The 22,194-nt window shown below is 41.2% G+C and overlaps 1 protein-coding gene across 2 annotated transcripts in view; it reads left to right on the top strand.

Moving 5' to 3' along the window:
• Nucleotides 1-22,194, top strand: part of Nek11 (NIMA related kinase 11) — a 238,308-nt gene that overhangs the window by 48,769 nt on the left and 167,345 nt on the right. For both annotated transcript variants that reach the window (XM_048416923.3, XM_048416924.3), the window contains exon 3: nucleotides 3,525-3,690. In XM_048416923.3, the coding sequence (XP_048272880.3) occupies nucleotides 3,525-3,690 (166 nt within the window). The remainder of the gene's footprint in view (nucleotides 1-3,524; nucleotides 3,691-22,194) is intronic.

Below are 22,194 nucleotides of genomic sequence, written 5' to 3'. Positions count from 1 at the left end.
CAGGTTCCAAAGCTACAGAGAAACCCTGTCTCAAAAAATCAAAAAAAAAAAAATTAATGGACTATGGAAAGCCTTTAAAATGAACATGATAACATGCTTACATTTAAGAAAACTGCATTCTCAATGATGCTCATCTCAGCATTGAAGCTTTTCTCTTTTTTTGGAGAAGAAAAATATGACTTTTTTTTTATTGGTCCAGCAGAAAAGTCAAATATTAATCCTCTAACACCAGAGGGTGAAGTCAGTTTTCAAATTTTCATATTTACATTCTCAACTTGCAGGACAGAGTTTCTGGCTTAGAATTTTTATTTCATGTGTGTGTGTGTGCGTGTGTGTGTGTGTGTGGTGTATCCATGTAGATGTGTGTGTCTGTCCATCAATGCAAGTGTGTAAAGGAGGCCAGAGTTGAACAAGACATGTCCTGTTCAATCACTTCTCTACCTTCCTTTCTGAGATATGGTTTCTCACTCAACATAGAATTTAGTGATTGGCTAGACTGACTGACTAGAAAGCCCCATGGATATCTTTGTCCATCATACTCAGATTATACCTTATAATTTGGGGTCCAAACTCAGGTCCTCATGCTTGTGCAGCTGATGCTGAAGCATCTCCCTGCCCCCCTTCATTTATAATGCCACTGAAAACATAACCCATAGAGTGACCCTCGGCCGTACACACTAGTGTACTGACTGCAATTGCAAAGCTTCTGACCCCAGGTTTGACTGAGTACTAAGGTCTAGCGTTGCCCAAGACAATTACTGTTCTTTTACAGTAATACAGCTGGAGGGAAAGGTGAATGAAAATCTTAGAGCACTCCTTAAAGACTGGAAAGAGCCCTCTTATTCAGTGTAATCAAAGCTGGATTTGCCTGGGTAGAAGAAACAATTAGTAAATTGGAACGACATCCATTGGAAGAAAAAGTTATTATGTATTGCCAAAATCTAAAATCCTTTGGTTAGATTTTCCTTCATCTTTTTTCATAGAGCACATTCATGTATATCTAGTTTTCCAGGTTTATCTTTTACTGGGTAGACTAAGAACTTAGAAATCCGAGTTCAGGCTACAGTTTTACAAGTTTGCCCCATTAAAAACTGACCTGTTGCGTCTGTCTTGTCAGCAATGAAGACACAACACCGGACTCTTCTTAACTGTGGTTTATTCAGGACCTTGGTATAATCGTCTCACCCTCTCGCTACTTCTCGCAACCTCTCACCCCGGGGTAAAGTCAGTCTACAGCTTAAATAACCTCTGGGTAGCCAACCCCAGCAAGCCACGTGGGAGACACAGATAGGTCCAGAAACGCGGAAGCAAGCCAGATCTTTAGCATTAGCCATATATGGAGTTGTAAACACCTGAGAGCACTCACCATTGGAAAGGTGAAGGGCGGGAATCAGCGCCACCTGTAAGGCATGGCATCACGCGGCTCTCTACACTGACCTAAGGCTGGGTGTGGTGGCATGCACCTTTAAACCCAGCACTAGGGAGGCAGAGGCAGATCTCTGTGAGTTCGAGGCTAGCCTGGTCTACAAGAGCTAGTTACAGGAGAGGCTCCAAAACTACAGAGAAACCCTGTATCAAAAAAAAAAAAAAAAAAGAAAGAAAGGAAGAAAGATGAACTGACTTGTCAGGCAGACTGTGGTAGAACATGCCTTAAATCCCAGCATTCGAGAGGTTGAGGCAGGTAGATCTCGGTGAGTTCAAGGCCAGCCTGGTCTACAGAGTGAGTTCCAGGACAGCCAAGACTGTTACACAGAGAAACACTGTACTGAAAAACAAACAAAACAAAACAAAACAAACAAAGAACTGGCCTGTCAATGACATGAAAGTATGATTTTTGCCATTTGTCACTGTCAGACCTTTTTGATAAGCCTTTGATTTATTTTTTCCTAGCAAGGGTATTCATTTTCCATCAGTTTATATTATATGTAAATTCATAATAGTGAGCACAGTGGCAGAAATGGACCTGGAATGAGACCCAGTGATTTGGATAAGCATCTCCCAATCAGAAGGAAGAAAAAAGTTCATGGGCATGCCAAACTCTGCCAGCTTCGGGCACTCCATATGGCAAGGACAGAGTGAACACCTGTTCAACATGACTGGCATCTGCCAGATAGTCTATGAGTCGGTTACAGTCTTTAATTAAGCATTTCTACTAATATGCCCAAGAAGTAACTCTTAACAGTTTTTGCAAAGAGTTTTCTAGCAGGAGTTCTACAGAACTTGCCTTAATGAGGAGCCAGGCGCCCTGGCAATCAGCAGCATCTGTCTGCACAGTGTAATTGGCATGCTAAAGTGCTGTCCCCAGGCGATCTAGTGTACAGTGTGGACTATAATTGGTTGGCTCAGCAGACTATTTTCTTTTCTTGGATAGGGAAAGGTAGTGTTTTGGTCCACTCTTCATGGTGCTATCACAATTTTTAAATTAATGATTTGGAGATTTAATGAAATTTTCCGTTTATCCAGGATAGAAATTCTTTTTCTTTCATTTTATTGAGCTCTACATTTTTCTCTGCTCCCCTCCCTGCCTCTCCCCTCCTCTCCAACCCTTCCCCAAGGTTCCCATACTGCCAATTTACTCAGGAGAGCTTGCCTTTTTCTACCTCCCACATAGATTAGATCTATGTATGTCTCTCTTAGAGTTCTCATTGTTGTCTAAGTTCTCTGGGGTTGTGGCCTGTAGGCTGGTTTTCTTTGCTTTATGTCTAAAAACTACTTATGAGTGAGTACATATGATAATTATCTTTCTGGGTCTGGGTTACCCCACTCAAAATGATGTTTCCTAGCTCCATCCACTTTCCTGCAAAATTCAAGATGTTGTTATTTTTTCTGCTATGTTGTACTCCAATGTGTAAATGTACCACATTTTCCTTATCCATTCTTCAGTTTATGGGCATTTAGGTTCTTTCCAGGGTTTGACTACGACAAACAATGCTACTATGAACATAGTTGAACACATGTCCTTGTGGCACGATTGAGCATCCTTTGGATATATACCCAAAAGTGGTATTGCTGGGTCTTGAGGAAGGTTGTTTCCTAATTTTCTGAGAAATGATATCCAAAGGGGCTGTACCAGCTTGCACTCCCATCAACAATGCAGGAGTGTTCCCTTTACCCTACATTCCCTCCCAGGATAGAAATTCTTACTATCTCTATCAATGTTTTCAGTTAAAACTTTGTTTTCTTAAATCCTGCTAGCAATAAAGCATGGTGCGCCAAGGACAGTTAGGTTAGAATAAATAAATATCACACATTCTGACTGATATTCACTTGTAGAGGGAATAGGTGTGGAAGTCAGAGACTTCAGGACACCATGGTACTGACCAGGATAGGAAGCAGGCCTAGGGCATCAGCATCCTAGCAGGCAGAACTAGACCTTTGAGCAGCTGATCACCTGGCCAGTGAGGGGGCTCTGTACTATTTGCTCATATGTTTTAAATGTGCTTCTCAACTCTTAATGTCTTTCTTCACTTTTCTTTTCTTTGTTCTTTCTTTCTTCCTTTCTTCTTTCTTTTTTTTGACTGCAGAAAGGTACTCAAGGAAATCTCTGTTGGAGAATTAAACCCGAATGAAACTGTTCAGGCCAATGTGGAAGCCCAGCTCCTTTCCAAGCTAAATCATCCAGCCATTGTCAAGTTCCATGCAAGCTTCATGGAGCAGGATAATTTCTGCATTATCACAGAATACTGTGAGGTGAGACTCTCCTCTCTTAGAAATACTTGTAAAAATCTGTTGCATGGTAAAATATTTTTATATAAAGAGATATCTTAAAAGTTTTATTATCAAACAGCAAGTTGAATTCTAAATGCCTGGTGTTTCATGTCTTGTGGCTAAGAATAATCTTCTCTAAGTATTTGTCAAATGTTGTAGAATAGAATAATTGTTTAACTATATAAAGGTGTGTTGATTTTGCTTGTGTCACATTTGTTTAGCTATTTAAAGATGTGTAGCTGTTTCACCTTGCCTGCCGAAGGCACCTGATAGGTCTAATTGGTCTCATAAAAAGCTGAATGACCAATAGTTAGACAGAGGAGGGATAGGTGGTACTGGTGGGCAGAAAAAAGAGGAGCCAGCCAACCAGTGGCCAGCCAGCCAGGGTCCAGACAGACAAACATGGAGGAAGCAGGAATGCAGAGTGGACAGTTCAAAATGAGGTAAACGCGCCTTGGGGCAGGACATAGATTCATAGAAATGAGTTAATTTAAGTTAAAAAAATTCTAGGTAGAAATAAGCCTAAGCTAAGGTGAGGCATTAATAATTAATAATAATTCTTTGTGTCGTGATTGGGGAGTGCTTTTACATATATGGGGGACAGGTTGCCCAAACTTCCTATGATAGTATAATAAATGCTTAGCTGAACATCTAGACTCTTAACCAAAGCTCGGATACAGTGGAGGCATAACTCACATTTTGATTTCCAGTTCTGTTGTTTGATATTTGAAGATTTGACTTGTGTCTCATTTTTCCTAGAGAAGTCTTTCCTATTTGTTGACTTGTTGAATTGTGGCATAGCATTTGAAGTTTTCTCAGCTGCTCTCTGTTCTCTTGAAGTAACAGCTTTGTGCTTTACTGAGTCTGAAATTAACATGAAGTTTCGAAAGATGAGAGAGGAGAAGACAGACAATATGAATTGTGAATCTTTGTGTTTACAACTCAGAGGTTAGGCATAGGGTGGGTGACTGGGGTTGTGTCAGGCAGAGCATAAAAGAAGATGCCATGCTTAAAATTATGCTCAGGTGCTCTTTGAGCTAGGCTAACCAAATACTTCTTAGGAGGATTTGAAACTGTGGAAAATGGAATTAGTCAGCTCATCACTTGGGTGGCCTTGGAACCCTAGAGAAATTATGTTGGGAAGAAAGAAGTGTCTTTTTGGAACAGAAGGCAAGCAGGCTTGACTCTGAGAATTTGGACAAGCAGATGGAAGCTGAGGGTGCCCTATATTTGAGAGGCAGAAGGAAGAGTAGAGACTGTACCCAGACCACCCTTGCTGCTTCCCATTTGCTGGTGCAACCACTGAGAAAACAGTAGTCAGATTCCTCCGAATGAACTTGGAGTAATCTAAACCCTGGCCTTTCACTTTAAATCACTCTCCTGGTTTGCTCCTTCTCTGCTTGGAGGATGGAGGGAGGGAGAGGCAGAGATATAAACAGACAGACATTCAGACACACACACACACACACACACACACACACACACACACAGAGAGAGAGAGAGAGAGAGAGAGAGAGAGAGAGAGAGAGAGAGGTGATAGTGATGAATACCAGTTACTTAGATATGTAACTTCTTTACCTAATGGATTGTTAAGAAAATCAGTAAGATGATGAGGAGTGTAGGGTGGTAGCAGTGAATAATTGAATAGCCACTCTGGAAAATGTGTTTTTAATGTAGCTATGTTATAATCTACCTGTTATTATTTGATACTTTTTCTTCTTTAGCCCCTTTAGTTGCTAAACTTTTCTTTCAGAAAAAAACAGTTGACTATTACTACATATGATGATTATCTTTCCCCACTGTTGATTTTGGCACATTCATTTGTTTGTAAAATGTTATATTGTCTCTGTAATTCAGGCTGTTCTTAAATTCACTGTGTAGTCGTAGCTGGCCTTGAACGCCTGATCCCCAAGAAATGAGATTGTAGGTGTTGGTCACCACACCTAGGGACACATGAAGTTTTCTAAAGACACCTTTCCTCCTCTTAAAACACCTTCGACTGAAGTTAACAGTGCTCAGTAGAAGGTTCTGGAAACTGAAGTGGCCTGTGCTTGTACCTTCTGCCACGGTCACCTCTAGCCACGCAGGCTTTTTGTCTTTGAAATTAAGGAATTTGATGTAAACAAAGTTTATTGTTTAATTTTAATTAACTTGAAATGAAGTGGCCTGTGCGGCTAGTGGCTGCCATGGGTAACAGGTGTAGATGACATGGCCCAACTTTCTTTTCCCATGATAATTTTGATTTTTTAAATATTGACTGTAATTCTGAGCTTTCAGACAGGTTGTGAGACTACTCGCATCTCCCACAACCCCTTTCCCCAGACTTCCGAGTTTTCTTGTTTGCTTCCCACATTTGCGTCCATTATTTCTTTTTTCCATGTATATGCCAGCGTCTTTATTGGAAAGTGTCGGAAACTCTAGAAGGTGGGACCTTGGGAGAAGGTGAGGCCATTGGCATCATTCCTTTCAAAATGGCGTTGGAATGGAAGCCTACTTCTCACTCTTTCCTTTCGGCTGCTAGGGCATGAGTAGCCTCTCTCGGCCACATGTGTCCCACTATAATAATCTGTCTCATTAGCCCCCAAAGCAATAGAGGCAACTAACTGCTGACTGGAACCTCTGAAACCAGGAGTTAAAATAAATCTTTCCTACTTTTGTGTAGTATGTGGGGCTGGCTTGTTGGGGTTTCCGTCCCGCCCGGCACCCCAACAAGTCGGCAAGTCCCAAAGAGAAATCACGCACAAGACTCCATAAGATTATAAACTGATTGGCCCACTAGGTCAGGCTACTTATTAGTTCTTACAACTTTTGTTACCCCATTATCCTTATCTACATTAGCCCATGGCTCCGTACCTTTCTCAGCTGGGCAAGTTACATGCTGTCTCTTCGGTGGTCTGCACAGGAGAGGCAGAGGAACTTTCCTGCTTCCCAGAATTCTCCTGTTCTCATTGCATCATCTCTACTTCTGTCTGGTTTTCCCGCCTATACTGCCTGCCTGGCCAATCAGTGTTTTATTAAAATATGATTGACAGAATACAGACAATTCTCCCGCATCATTTCCCTCTTTTTTTTTTAAACAAAGGAAAATACCCATAGTCCATTTGTTGGGAATGTGGGCATAGTATTTCAGGCTACTTCCTGCTGGTTGGGGGCGGTGATAATCTTATGGGGACCTAAAGAAAATTTAGAGTTATAATCAAGTCCTGACTGGAGTATCCTGTGAGTCTTGATCATCTCAGGCAGCAGTCTTGAATCTGTTCTGGATGTGGAACTATGTCATCTGGGCCATCTATTCCTGTCGGAGATTTTTCAGGTGGCCTCCCTTGGTCAAAGGTGATTTTCCTTAACTCTAAATAAATCCAGAGTCTCTCGTTTTCTGTGGAAACAAAAGCAAAATCTCTTCTCCAAAGTAACATACCTTTTGACTTCAGTTTTGAAGCCAAGGTATTTTCAAAATTCCTTTCTTGGGTTAGTTCAGCAGCATTTATAAACAAAAGTCTTATATCAACTATTGCTCCTTCCTCAGCATTCAAACAATTCAAAGAGAGCATAATAACACACAGTATCAAGATTCTCTGTGTATTTTCCATCTTTATGTGGCTTTATTTTAATCTCTATTTCTTTTATTTTTACTTTTACTTTTTGAGACAGGATCTTTGTATATCTTTGTCCTGGAATAACACTGTAGACCAGGCTGTCTTTGAACTCACAGAGATCCTCCTGTCTCTGCCTCCCCAGTGCTGGGATTAAAGGTGTATGCTACCACACCTTGAACTCACAGAGATCTGTCTCTGCCTCCCAGGCATTGGGATTAAAGGCGTGTACTACCACACCTTGAGGTCACAGAGGTCAATCTACCTCTACCCCTTGAAGTCACAGAGGTCAATATGCCTCTGCCTCCCAGGCATTGGGATTAAAGGTGTGTACCACCACATTCAACTACTCTCTTTCTTTCCTTTTAACTTTAAGAACTTTAACTTTCAGCCTGCATATACACACTGTAAATCATTTAGAGGTTTTCTTTCTCTTTGAATCTCTCTTTAATGTATATTTTTCTTTTTCTGACCACATGAGCCTTTAATTTACTAAGCAATATGGAGAGCAGTGGCTTTGACGGCTAGATCCAGCCCACTCCCCAGCTCTCCAGTCTCATGACTGAGATACCAGCCAGAGCTGTGTTCACTGCCACAACTCTATCTATGGCGTTTCAAGGTCCTTGCCAGCAAGCTGCAGCATTCTGCTCACAGACCACACTCAGTTGGACTGCCTGCCTGAAAGAGTCAGAGTTTGCCCTGGCAGGACAGCCCAGAAAACCAGCACTTTAAAACAGCGCAGCTTTTTTCCTGCTATGACTGACAATCAAAAAGCATGCGTTCAGCTTTTCATCAATACTAGTTAAGTGTTTTGTGGCAGGACCTTTTAAAAGAGCTGCAAAGTTTTGCAGCTAAAGCTGAGTCAGGAAGCCTCTCTTAGGTGAGAGCACTTGCTTGCCTCTAGCAAGCAGAGCAGACCCGAGAAATTGCTGCTACCAAGAAAACATGCTTTACTCTATTCTTTTCCAAGCTTTCTCAAACTTTCTGTGGATTCAGTTATCCACGTGGGCGCCATATGTAACATGAGGGGGCTGGCTTGTTGGGGTTTCTGTCCCGCCCAGTACCCCAACAAGCCAGCAAGCCCCAAGGAAAATCAATCACACAGAGATCTCTATAAGTTATAAAGCTGATTGGCCCACTAGGTCAGGCTACTTATTAGTTCTTACAACTTTTGTTACCCCATTATCCTTATCTACATTAGCCCATGGCTCCGTACCTTTCTCAGCTGGGCAAGTTACATGCTGTCTCTTCGGTGGTCTGCACAGGAGAGGCAGAGGAACTTTCCTGCTTCCCAGAATTCTCCTGTTCTCATTGCATCATCTCTACTTCTGTCTGGTTTTCCCGCCTATACTGCCTGCCTGGCCAATCAGTGTTTTATTAAAATATGATTGACAGAATACAGACAATTCTCCCGCATCACTTTTGAGTTGCATTTTCTCAGGGATTTTGTCACAGCTCTCATAGCCACATGTTGGGGTAACATCTATTGGGATCCAGCCTCGACGGGTTCATATGTTCCAGGGTAGGGGTGTGTGGATGAGAAATGTTAGGCAAGAGGAACAGAGATAAGAAGGAAACACAGAGACACAGGATAGTACTGGGAGGGCAACCCAGGGAATACGGAATCCTGAATATGCCCACATTTATTTTCCATATGCTTATATACCCAAATCCAAAAATGGGGAAGAAGACAAAAGACTGCTTTAACATGACACAAAGAACAAACAGAACACTTTCTTGCTTCTATACTTGAGACATCAAGTCACTATTTCCTGAGTTAAACGTTCTGATGTTTTAGGCAGGACGTGTAGCTACTACACCTTAGATCAAGTATGCTGTGGCAGCCACTTCCAGCATCAAACCTCCTACCTTAAAAATGAAGGAGCAGGAACAGTCTTGAGTTCTCTGACCTTTGGTCAAGGTGGAGTGGATCTACCTCTGTGGGCCATCTTAATATCCAAAACACCAAGTAACCACACCCTAGGTCAGGATATCTTGTTTGTAGCTATATCTTCAGTCAGAATTCTTGTCAATAACTTTGAAAGAGCAAGAGCAGGCTTAAGATTTCTGACCTTCAGTCAAGGTGGAGTGGACCCACTTCTATGGGCTCCCCCCCACAGCAACAGAAAGCTAACAAATACAAAGTTCCAGCCTCAATCTTGTCCAAATAGCTACTGTATTTTCTTTTTTTGTTATAGACATGTTTTTAATGTTGTGGTAAGTACAAAATATTATAAGACAGAAAATTTTAAATACTATCACTGCAACGAGTAACATTTTATTTTTACTTTTAGTGATCTCTCTCTCTCTGTCTGTCTCTGTGTGTATGTATATGTGTTTTGTTTGTGTGTGTGTGTGTGTGTGTGTGTGTGTGTGTGTGTGTGTGCGCGCGCGCGCACAGTCCTATGCCCACTTGTGTGCCTGTGACCACTGGCACTAGAAAAGGTTATCAGATGCCATAGAGCATACATTTCAGGTAGTTGTGGACCACCAGACTTGAATGATAGGGACCCAACTCAGGTCCTCTGCAAAAGTCTTCTTAAACCTAAGACATTTATCTTGCCTTTGGCAATTTCTTCCTTCCTTCCTTCCTTCCTTCCTTCCTTCCTTCCTTCCTTCCTTCCTTCCTCCCTCCCTCCCTCCCTCCCTCCCTCCTTCCTTCCTTCCTTCCTTCCTTCCTTCCTTCCTTCCTTTCTTTTTGTGGTTCAAGCCAGATGGCACTTTTCTCTTTCCGGAGTCTTTTTGGTTTTGGAGAATAATAAAGGTTTATTTATTAAGGTTTTAGATTCACAGATCAGCAGTCCTCTGCATGAGCAGGGAACAGGAAGCAAATCCAGCAGCCAAGGGGCCATGCACTTTTTACATCTGTATATATAATACATGTGGTCACATACAGAGTTGGCCAATATCTTATTGGCTGAAGGAGCTCTCACAGCACTTCCCCCTTCTGTCTAAATAAAATAGTTCTAAGCCTAATACAAAACTATATACAATAAGAACAAATATGAAGTATAAAAATTAGAGTTACAACCAGCATAAACAATATCAAGCAAAAAACATATACTAAATGTTTCAATAGTTATCCTATCCTAAGGAGTCTAAGTCTTGTATTAGAAATGGCTTGGCTGAGTCATGAGAGGAAAGCAATTATGACTAGCTAGTCTTCAACCCCACCAAAGACCTTAGAAGGGAAATAATATTACTTGAGTAAACAGGAAGCACAATCAAGCAACTTCCAAAAGGTGTAATAAATGACAGAGACATCTGGCTATCTGGGCAATCACCCTAAGTCTCATTTGCAATGTTGGAGCAACCAACTTTGGCTAGGGCCTAGAGTAACTGACAGACAATTTTCAGAGGCAGCAAAATTTTCAAAACCATCTTAACCTATCTTGGCAAGATTTGGCAATCTTTTTTTTCTTATATTCTACTTATCCAATCTGGACACAGTGCATTTTTTCAGGAATCAAGGCATGGGCAGTTCTTTGCCCAATGGCCAGTTTTGCCAAGAAGAAAACAAACTCTAAGTGGAGTGTCTTTGGTGCCCAACATTCTCTCAGGAATAGATTGGTGCTGCCAGGAGCAATTGTGTCTCACGTCAACAGAACCCTAAGTTATTTAAATGCCATATTCTACAGCTCTTTGAAGTGGTGAATATTACCTATCTATGTGGAATACATTCTCTATGTATCTAAAGAACCTGATTAGTCTAACTATAAGTATGCAAGCATTGATGACTATTGACCTATAATTCTTTATACCTATGTTGCTTAAAGGCTAAAGCTTCATATTAGAACATCTAAGGTAAAGAAACTTCTCTTTCATAGCAACTGTTAAAGTTATAAGAACTCAAGAAATTAGCACTGAACCAATGTGAGCGTGTAAGTCACTATAATTCCCAAGCAGAATCTCACATCTGCAGCACCAACCCCACTTAGTAACTTGGTGGAAATACAGAGTCCTGGCCAGAAGCCCAGCTATACTGAATCAGTCTTTGTGGGGGTGGGCTTCAGCCATCTGTGTTTTGACAAGCTCACCAGGTGAGTTTGAAACAAACTGAAGTTTGAGAGGCGCCCATCTAACTCACAATCTATATTCAAATTTGCTCATTTGTTCCAATTATGTCCTTAGAAAGGGCATTTCTATAAAAATGGCTTTTGTTGTGCAGGATCCAATGCAGGTTCATCTGCGTTAATTTTTAAATGATGATTGGTTTTCATGGACCGAGCTGCTCTCCTGGGAAGGAATGTTGCCATGGTGATGGCTGCCAGCTGCACTCCACAGCTGCTGGGCGTCCGGGGGTCTATGGATCCTGAGCTATCAGGCTGCCTCTTCTCCGGCTCCTGAGAAATGATGTGTGCATGTTTCTCATTAACAGAGATATTTCTCATCTTCAGATGCAAATTCACTCTTAGCTTGCTCAGGCCTGATGTTATCTTTTTCTTAATTGAGGTGAAATTATTGATCTAGGAAATGGCAGATAACTAAAACTAAACCTTGGCCTCATAAAAAAAAATGTTATCTCCATTTCAGTAGCTGATCTTTCTATGTCCGTGTTTTCTCTTGTGAAATTTAATTTGGGACCTTTCAAGTTTGTAATGTATTCATTCATCTCTGATATGTCTATATCTGCTGCTCAACCCACTGGGCACCTCAGATTATGTGTTTGTGAAGATACAAGCAGCTAGGGGCTGAGAAGATGACTCAATCAGTAAAGGGCCTGCTGCGCAAGAATTGAGAACCACAATTTAGATCCCCAGAACCCATGTAAAATCTGAATATGGTGGCATGTATCTATAACTTTAGCACTGGGGAGGTAGGGACAGGTGGATGCCCAGAGCTGGCCAATGCAGTCAGTGAGCTCCAGGCTCAGTGGCACACTGTCTCAAAACATGAGGCAGGAGTGATAGAGGATAAATGCCTTTCACATACACATGTACACACACACACACGCATACATGCATGTACACAAATGTATATACATACACAAGCACATATACACATTACATATGCACTTAATTAACACATAAGCAAAGCATCCACCAATTGATATTGCGGGGCCATAATCCCAGGATGAAGGATCAAAAACAGGAAGCTCACAGATTCAAGGCCAGCCTGAGCTGCAGAATCAGGTACTGCCTGATAGTTCCACAACTACCAAAGCAGCAGAACTTTGGACCCTGGTGCCTTCTGTTCTCCTCCACACAAGAAGGAAATGGAGCTATGTGCCCTCTCCTTCCTGTCCTTTCTCCACAGTCAAATACCTCTCGTCTTAGGCCATTACTTTTCTAACACTGTCTTCTAACCCCACATCTTCAGGTTCTATTCAGGTTCCTGGGCCCCTCAACTGCTCCCTCTTCTCTCACAACCAGAGGCTTCCTTTCATAAGGAAAGCTCTTCTTTCACATGTATAGTGAGAATGCAAGGAGGAATGGGGGGAGTCATTGTCTGGAAGCCATTTGTATACCCCCATATCCCTAACTGCTGAAGTATTTTTCTTTTGCATAAAACTCAGTGTAATTATATGAATCATCTCAGACTCCAACACATGAGAGTTGTTCTCATTCATTTTTTTAAAAAATCACATCTTGGGTCTAGATATTGAACCACAAAGAAGTTAGCATAAAGCATTCAGACCTTCTCTTTCTTTCTTTCTTTCTTTCTTTCTTTCTTTCTTTCTTTCTTTCTTTCTTTCTTTCCTTTTTCTCTTTCTTTTTCTTTCTTTCTCCTTTTGTTGTTTGTTTTTCAGGACACTGTTTCTCTGTGTAACAGTCCTGGCTGTCCTGGAACTTGCTTTACAGACAGGGCTGGTCTCAGACTCACGGAGATCCACCTGCTTCTGCCTCCCTAGTGCTGGGATTAAAGGCGTGTACCACCACCATCTGACTTCAGACATTTCTTTTTTAAACATTTCTTTTAGTTTGTGTCAGTCATACAAAGTAATGGGTTTCATTGTGACATATTCATGAGCACTTGCAATGTCCTGTGCTTCATTCATTCCCACCCCTCCCCCTCTCAGCAAAGAGTGGGAAGAGTTGGCCTGCTCTGCTTCTGGTTTGCTGATGGGAACAACTTAATCGTCTACACCAGTGTTGTGTCAGAATGGTCAGTCCAGCCCTTGGCTGTGCATTAGACTCATCAGGAGGACTTTTAGAGTTGCCTGGGCCTGAGTCCCACCTCTGCAAACCTCACTTATTTGGCCAGGCTATTATAACCCGACAACAGGATTTTTTGAAAGCCCTCTGAGTGATTTTAACGGACAGCCAGGGTTAGAACAGGGTTGGGGGGCAGGAAGAAGAGTTAATATGAAAATAGATGATAGAGTAATAAAAATATAGTCAGTGTTTAAAGACTATTGAACCAGGTGAGGCCCAGAGTTGAGACTTGGGGAGTCTGGCCCTGCCTGTGGGTGTAGCTGATGACCAGGTCTTGAGTGTCATTGAGATCACCCAGCCCCTGCTCCTTGTTCCCTGAACAGTGGCTGCAGTCCAGCTCTCCACAGACTTCTCTGTGGAAAGAAAAAATATGGCCCCTAAGCCACACGAGCTCCCTATCACTGCGGTAGTTTCAGTCCTCATGCTTATGGATAAATCAGTACTCTGCACTATTTGTTGTCTCTTTCTGAGCTTTCCAGGAGCTATTCCTGAGCCCCCAACTCCATGTCATGTGTGGGTCTCAGATGTTTGGGGGGACAGAGATGACGTGGTAACTGGTTTGTTTTTCCAGTGCTGGGGACTGAGCCCCAGGCCTTGCACATCCTGTGAAATCCCTCTCCTCCTGAGCCAAATTCCCAGTCCCATGACAGTAGTGAATCTGTCTGGAATGTCAAGTGAGACATTTCTGTCACTGGCTAAAATATATGGTGCCACAAGAAGGATGGTTACAAGTAGCTTGGGACTGTGGGAACTTTGGATGGGCTGGCTTTTTATATTTAAACTTGAAGTGTGGACTGGGACAGGGTGGTGGGTGCAACTGGGCAGGTGGGAGTTCCTTTGTTTGAATAGCCTGCCAGCAGCAAGATAGGCCTTTTGTCAGTGAGATCCCTGGCCAGCAAGGGGCACTTATCCTGTAGCAGAAGATCCATCAGAGGGGTGAGTGTGCTCCTGACCCACGGCAGAAGCCCGGCAACGGAGCACAGACATTTCCGACCCCCTTAACTCCCTGGTCATTCTGCAGGGGCTGCTCCACCCTACTACGCCCACTCTCCTCCTATTCCACCCCAGCTTTCACCCAGGAACCCCTTCCCTTCTTCCTCCCTTCCTCGTGACCATAAAATCCCCCAGCTCAACCTGTTTGGGCACTGGGACAGGGTGGTGAGTGCAACCGGGCAGGCAGGAGTTCCTTTGTTTCAATAGCCTGCCAGCAGCAAGGTAGGCCTTTTATCAGAGAGGTCCCTGGTCAACAAGGGAACCTGACCCTGTGCCAGAAGATCCATTGGAGAGCATTTGAAGGAAGAGATGGGCAGGTGCCAAGGCAAGAATTGCTTCAACAATCTGAAAAACAACATGAAAATACCAGAACCCAGTGAATTTATAACAGAAGGACTTGAACACCCTAATCCAGAAGAAGTGGGAAAAAAGTGACATTATGAAAGCAATAGAGTCCCTTAAACAGGATATGAATAACCCCCTTAAAGAAATGGATGAGAAGTATAACAAAAGTTTGAAGAAATGAGTAAATCCGTAAATGATACCCTGGAAAAACAAGAAAAAACAATCAAACAGGTAATGGAAACAGTTCAAGAATTGAAAACTGAAATGGAGGCAATGAAGAAAGCACAAACCGAGGGCCAGCTGGATATGGAAAATCTAGGTAAATGAACAGAGACTACAGAAACAAGCATAACCAATAGAATACAAGAGATAGAAGAACGAATCTCAGATTCTGAAGACACCATAGAGAAAATAAACGCTCTGATCAAAGAAAACAGCAAATCCAACAAATTCTCATCACAAAACATTCAGAAAATCTGGGACACAATAAAAAGACCAAACCTAAGAATAATAGGGGTAGAAGAAGGGGAAGAATTGCAGATCAAAGGCCCAGAAAATATATTCAACAAAATTATAGAAGAAAACTTTCCCAACCTAAAGAATGCTATTCCTATGAAGGTTCAAGAAGCATACAGAACACCAAATAGACTGGATCAAAAAAACCCATCCCCTCACCATATAATAATCAAACCACAAAACATACAGAATAAAGAAAGAATATTAAGAGCTGCAAAGGAAAAAGGTCAAGTAACTTATAAAGGTAAACCTATCAGACTTACACTGGACTTTTCTATGGAAACCATGAAAGCCAGAAGGTCCTGGATAGAGGTACTGCAGAAACTAAGAGACCATGGATGCAAGCCCAGACTACTATACCCAGCCAAGCTATCATTCACTATCAATGGAGAAAACAAAATATTTCAGGATAAAAACAAATTTAAACAATACGTATCTACAAATCCAACCTTACAGAAAGTAATAGAAGGAAAATCAGAACCCAAGGAATCCAACATTGCCAACACTGCCTGCAATAACTCAGACATCTAGCGACCCTTCACAAGCACAACTCAAAGAAGGGAAACACACAAACTCTACTACCCCCCCCCCCCAAAAAAAATTAAAAAAATAACCAGAGTCAACAACCACTGGGTCATTAATATCACTTAATATCAATGGACTCAATTCACCTATAAAAAGGCACAGACTAAGAGATTGGATATGAAAACAGGATCCAACATTCTGCTGTTTACAAGAAACACACCTCAACCACAAAGACAGACATCTACTCAGAGTAAAGGGTTGGGAAAAGGTTTTTTAAGCAAACGGACCTAAGAAACAAGCGGGTGTGGCCATTCTAATATCTAACAAAATTGACTTCAAACTAAAATCAATCAGAAGAGATGGAGGTGGACATTTTATACTCATAACAGGAACAATTCATCAGGAGGAAGTCTCAATTCTGAATATCTATGCCCCTAATATAAAAGCACACACTTATGTAAAAGAAACACTTCTAGTACTCAAGGCAGTCATCAAACCACACACACTAATAGTAGGAGACTTCAACACACCTCTCTCACCAACAGACAGGTCAATCAGACAGAAACCTAACAGAGAAATAAGAGAATTAATGGAGGTAATGAATCAAATGGACTTAACAGACATGTATAGAACAGTCCACCCAAATAGGAAAGAATATACCTTCTTCTTTGCAGCTCATGGAACCTTCTCGACAATTGACCACATACTTGGTAACAAAGCAAGCTTCCATAGATACAAAAAAAAAATATTAGTAACCAACTGTGCCTTGTCGGATCACCATGGATTAAAGTTAGAATTCAACAACATTGCTACCCCCAGAAAGCCTACAAACTCATGGAAGCTAAACAGTCAACTACTGAATCACCCCTGGGTCAAGGAAGAAATAAAGAAATTAAAGTCTTCCTTGAATTTAATGAAAATAAAGACACAACATACTCAAACCTATGCGAAATTATGAAAGCAGTGCTAAGAGGAAAGTTCATAGCACTAAGTGCCCAATTAAAGAAAACGGAGAAAGCACACATTGGAGACTTAACAGTACACCTGAAAACTCTAGAAAAAAAGAAGCAGACTCACCCAGGAGGAGTAGAAGACTGGAAATAATCAAACTGAGGGCTGAAATCAACAAAATAGAAACACAGAAAACAATGCAAAGAATCAATGAAACAAAAAGCTGGTTCTTGGAGAAAATCAACAAGATTGACAAACCCCTATCCAAACTAATCAAACGGCAGAGAGAGAACAGGCAAATTAATAAGATCAGAAATAAAAAGGGGGACATAACCACAGACACAGAGGAAATTCAGAGAATCATTAGATCTTACTACAAAAGCCTGTATGCCACAAATTGGAAAATGTAAAAGAAATGGACATTTTTTTAGATAAGTACCAAAGTTGAACCAAGACCAGGTGAACAATCTAAATAGATCTGTTAGTCGTGAAGAATTAGAAGCTGTTACCAAAAACACCCATGCCAAAAACAGTCCAGGACCAGATGGTTTCAATGCAGAATTCTACCAGAACTTCCAAGAAGAGCTAATACCTATACTCCTTAATGTATTTCACAATATAGAAATAGAAGTCATTGTCAAATTCTTTTTATGAAGCTACAGTTACCCTGATACCAAAACCACACAAAGACACAACCAAGAAAGACAATTACAGACCAATCTCACTCATGAACATCAACGCAAAAATTCTCAATAAAATGCTGGCAAACCGAATCCAAGAACACATTAGAAAAATTATCCATTATGATCAATTAGGCTTCATCCCAGAGATGCAGGGCTGGTTCAACATAAGCAAATCTATCAATGTAATCCATCATATAAATAAACTGAAAGAAAAAACCATATGATCATTTCATTAGATGCTGAAAAAGCATATGACAAAATTCAACACCCCTTTATAATAAAGGTGTTGGAGAGATTATGGATACAAGGTTCATACCTAAATATAATAAAAGCTATTTACAGCAAGCCGACAGCTAACATCAAATTAAATGGAGAGAAACTCAAAGCCTTTTCACTAAAATTAGGAACACGACATACCTCTTCAATATAGTGCTTGAAGTTCTAGCAATAGCAATAAGACAACATAAGGGGATCAAGGGGATTCGAATTGGAAAAGAAGAAGTTAAGCTTTCGTTATTTGCAGATGATCTGATAGTGTACATAAGCGACCCCAAAATCTCTACCAAAGAACTCCTACACCTCATAAACACCTTTAGTAATGTGGCAGGATACAAGATCAGCTCCAAAAAATCAGTTGCCCTCCTATACACAAAGGATAAAGAAGCAGAGAGGGAAATCAGAGAAGCATCACCTTTTACGATAGCCACAAATAGCATAAAATATCTTGGGGTAACTCTAACCAAGGAAGTGAAAGATCTATTTGACAAGAACTTTAAGGTTTTGAAGAAAGAAGTTGAAGAGGATACCAGAAAATGGAAGGATCTCCCTTGCTCTTGGATTGGGAGGATCAATATAGTAAAAATGGTAATTCTACCAAAAGCAATCTATAGATTCAATGCAATCCCCATTAAATCCCATCAAAATTCTTCACAGATCTTGAGAGAACAATAATCAACTTTATATGGAAAAACAAAAAACCCAGGATAGCCAAAACAGGCTTATACAATAAAGGAACTTCTGGAGGCATTACCATCCCTGACTTCAAACTCTTTTACAGAGCTACAGTATTGAAAACAGCTTGATATTGGCTTAAGAACAGAGAAGTCGACCTATGGAATCGAATAGAAGACCTGGATATTAACCCACATACTTATGAACACCTGATTTTCGACGAGGGAGCTAATAGTATACAATGCAAGAAAGAAAGCATCTTTAACAAATGGTGCTGGCATAACTGGATGTCAACCTGTAGAAGAATGAATGTAGATCTATATCTTTCACCAAGACCTCAATATTAATCTGATCACATTGAATCTGATAGAGAGAAAGTGGGAAGTAGTCTATAAGACATGGGCACAGGATACCACTTCCTAGGTAGAACCCTAGTAGCACAGACAATAAGAGCAACAATGAATAAATGGGACCTCCTGAAGCTGAGAAGCTTCTATAAAGCAAAGGACAGTGTCAGTAAGACAAAAAGGCTACCTTCTGACTGGGAGAAGATCTTCACAAACCCCTCATCAGACAAAGTCTGATCTCCAAAATATACAAAGAACTCAAGAAACTAGACACTAAAACTCTAATTAACCCAATTATAAAATGGGGTACTGAACTGAACAGAGAATTCTCAACAGAAGAAATTCAAATGGCCAAAAAACACTTAAGGTCATGCCCAACCTCCTTAACGATCAGGGAAATGTAAATCAAAACAACTTTGAGATACCATCTTACACCTGTCAGAATGGCTAAAATCAAAAACACCAATGATAGTCTATGCTGGAGAGGATGTGAAGTGAGGGGAACATTCATCCATTGTTGGTGGGAATGCAAACTTGTGCAGTCACTTTGGAAATCAGTGTGGCGGTTTCTCAGGAAACTGGGAGTCAACCTACCTCAGGACCCGGCAATTCCACTCTTGCGAATATACCCAAGAGATGCCCTATCATACTCAAAAGCATTTGTTCAACCATGTTCATAGCAGCACTATTTGTAATAGCCAGAACCTGGAAACAACCTAGGTGCCCCTCAATAGAAGAATGGTTAAAGAAAGTGTGGAACATATACACATTTGAGTTTTACTCAGCGGTAAAAAACAATGACATCTTGAATTTTGCATGCAAATGGATGGAAATAGAAAACACTTTACTGAGTGAGGTAAACCAGACCCAGAAAGAGGAATATGGTATGTAGTCACTTATAAGTGGATTCTAGCCATAATTAAAGGACATTGAGCCTATAATTCATGATCCTAGAGAAGCTAAATAAGAAGGTGAACCTAAAGAAAATCATATAGTTATTCTCCTGGATATTGGAAGTAGACAAGATTGCCAGGCAAAATTTGGGTGCATGGGGATGTGGGGGTGGATGTAAAGGGAGATGGGTAGAGAGAAGGGAGAAGGGGAGGATTTGGGAAAGCTTGGGGGAATGGGATGGGTGGGATGGAGGAAGGGTGGATATGGGAGCAGTGAAGTAAACATCTTAATTAAGGGAGCCATTTTAGGGTTTGCAAGACACTTGACTCTATAGGGGTTCCCAGGTCCAAGGAGAGATCCCCAGATTGTTCCTTGGGCAGCAGAGGAGAGGGTGCCTGAACTGGCCTTGTCCCATAGCCACACTGATGAATATCTTGCATATCACCATAGAACCTTCATCCGGCGATGGATGGAGATAGAGACAGAGACCCACATTGGAGCACTGGACTGAGCTCCCAAGGTCCAAATGAGGAGCAGAAGGAAGGAGAACATGAGCAAGGAAGTCAGGACCACGAGGGGTGCATCCACCCACTGATACAGTGGGACTGATCTAATGGGAGCTCACCAAGGCCAGCTGGACTTGGAGTGATGGAGCATGTGATCAAACTGGACACTCTGAATGTGGCTGGCAATGAAGACTGACTGAGAAGCCAAGTACAAGGGAACTGGCTTTTGATTCTACTGTTTGGACTGACTTTGTGGGAGCCTAGTTTGTTTGGATGCTCACCTTTATAGACCTGGATGGAGGGGGAGGACCTTGGACTTCCCAAGGGGCAGGGAACCATGACTGCTCTTAGGACTAGAGAGGGAGGAGGAGGTGGGGAGGGGGAGGTAAAAGGGAGACGGGGAGGAGTTGGAAATTTTTAATAAATAAATTAATTAATTAAAAAAATAAATAAACTTGAAGTGTGGGAAAGTTTCTGGCAAGTAGAGTTAGGCCACTGAAGTTAAAGGAAACAGCACAGAGGTAGAAAAGAGGGAGATGATATTTAGTAAACAAATGCTTCAGCTTTGATTGCAATGTGTTTGCAGCTGATGGCAGCCCCTAGGTTAACCACTAAGATGTCACAGCACAGCGATGAAAACCTGCACATTATTATTATTGAATTGTGTTTTCTTGGTGACATCTATATCAATGACAGTTTCCCTTTGCTGCCTCTGTTTTTTTTTTTTAATATACCCATAAGCACTGTAACACCTTTGATGAGTGCTAACGAGTTCCTTTGTTGCTGTTGAGAGATCTCAGAATGTTCTGGTCTGATGTTTACTTGTGAGCTGGCTGAGGTCCCCTAGTCTTCACATCCTGCCATAGCAGAGATGCTGTGCTATTGGGGCGTGGTGTGGGGCTGCAGGATGCTGACCTATTTTACTCTGGACAGCACTAATCTATATCACTTTGCTACGATTCTGTCTTCTGGGTTTCTCTGTTGTCAAGTTACTGTTTTCCCCTCATAGCTGAGGACTATCTGGGGAAGATACATTGAGATTAGGCCAGTGCTCTGAGGCTTCTCAAGGCCTCACCCTGAGTACAGCATCTTCCAGTGTAAGTCATGCAGCAACTTTATTTGCTGTTTGCTTGGTTGCAGTTATGTATTTTTTTGTTGTTGTTTAGCTGGGATTTCTCCTGTCTGGAAAAGCTGTTCCCTCTCACTGGTCATGCATTTATTCAATTATTTCATTGTGTCAGTATAGACTGGTAGATATGTTTTATATTCTTTGGGGTATATTCCAAAGCTAGTGTTATCAATTTTGTGGTTCATAGTGTTCTAATTTTGGATCTTGGGTGCTTCTGTGTCTTTTTTTTTTTTTTACATTTTTCCTTTCTTTTATAAGAGGGAGTAAAATTCCTTTTGAGATCCACTTTCACTATGTGGTCCAGGATGGTCTAGAACTCACAATCTTCCAGCCTTAGCTCCCAAATTTGTGGATTGTATTCATGGTACAGCCTAAAAGTAAATTTTTTTAGTAAAAAAAATTAACTTAGTATGCACAATATTAGGCTTAATCTTGGTGTTTTCACAAAAGAATTATTTTTATTGATTCTCTTACTCTTACTTCTCCCTACCTCTGAGCTCCTTTATATCCTCCCGTCCATCCTTTCATAGCTTCTTTGTGCTTTGATGTCATGAATTTTCTATTTGTGATGCTCTTACCTCACATTTTTTAAATTAAAAGTGAATTTTTAAGAGATTTATTTGTGCATACTTATCTATCTGAGTGTTTATACACGTACTTCTGTATGTGCATAAGTGTGCACATGCATAGGTCAGAAGAAAGTATTAAGATTCCTCTAGCACTCTCTACCTATTACCTTTGAGGCAGGATCTACTTCTATACATGGAGTTTGTATTGTATTAGTCAGATTAGAAACTAGCAATCCCAGAAATCCTTCTGACTGTACATATTTTAGTGTAATGGTTATTTGTTGTTTCCTCACAATGGAAGACTAGACTAGATGCTACTTCTCATAGTC

This window comes from Myodes glareolus, chromosome 4 (assembly GCF_982192425.1).
Source record: "Myodes glareolus chromosome 4, mMyoGla1.1, whole genome shotgun sequence".
NCBI classification, from domain to species: domain Eukaryota; kingdom Metazoa; phylum Chordata; class Mammalia; order Rodentia; family Cricetidae; genus Myodes; species Myodes glareolus.
Note: the sequence above shows the minus strand (reverse complement) of the source record. Positions and strands in the feature narration are given on the sequence as shown.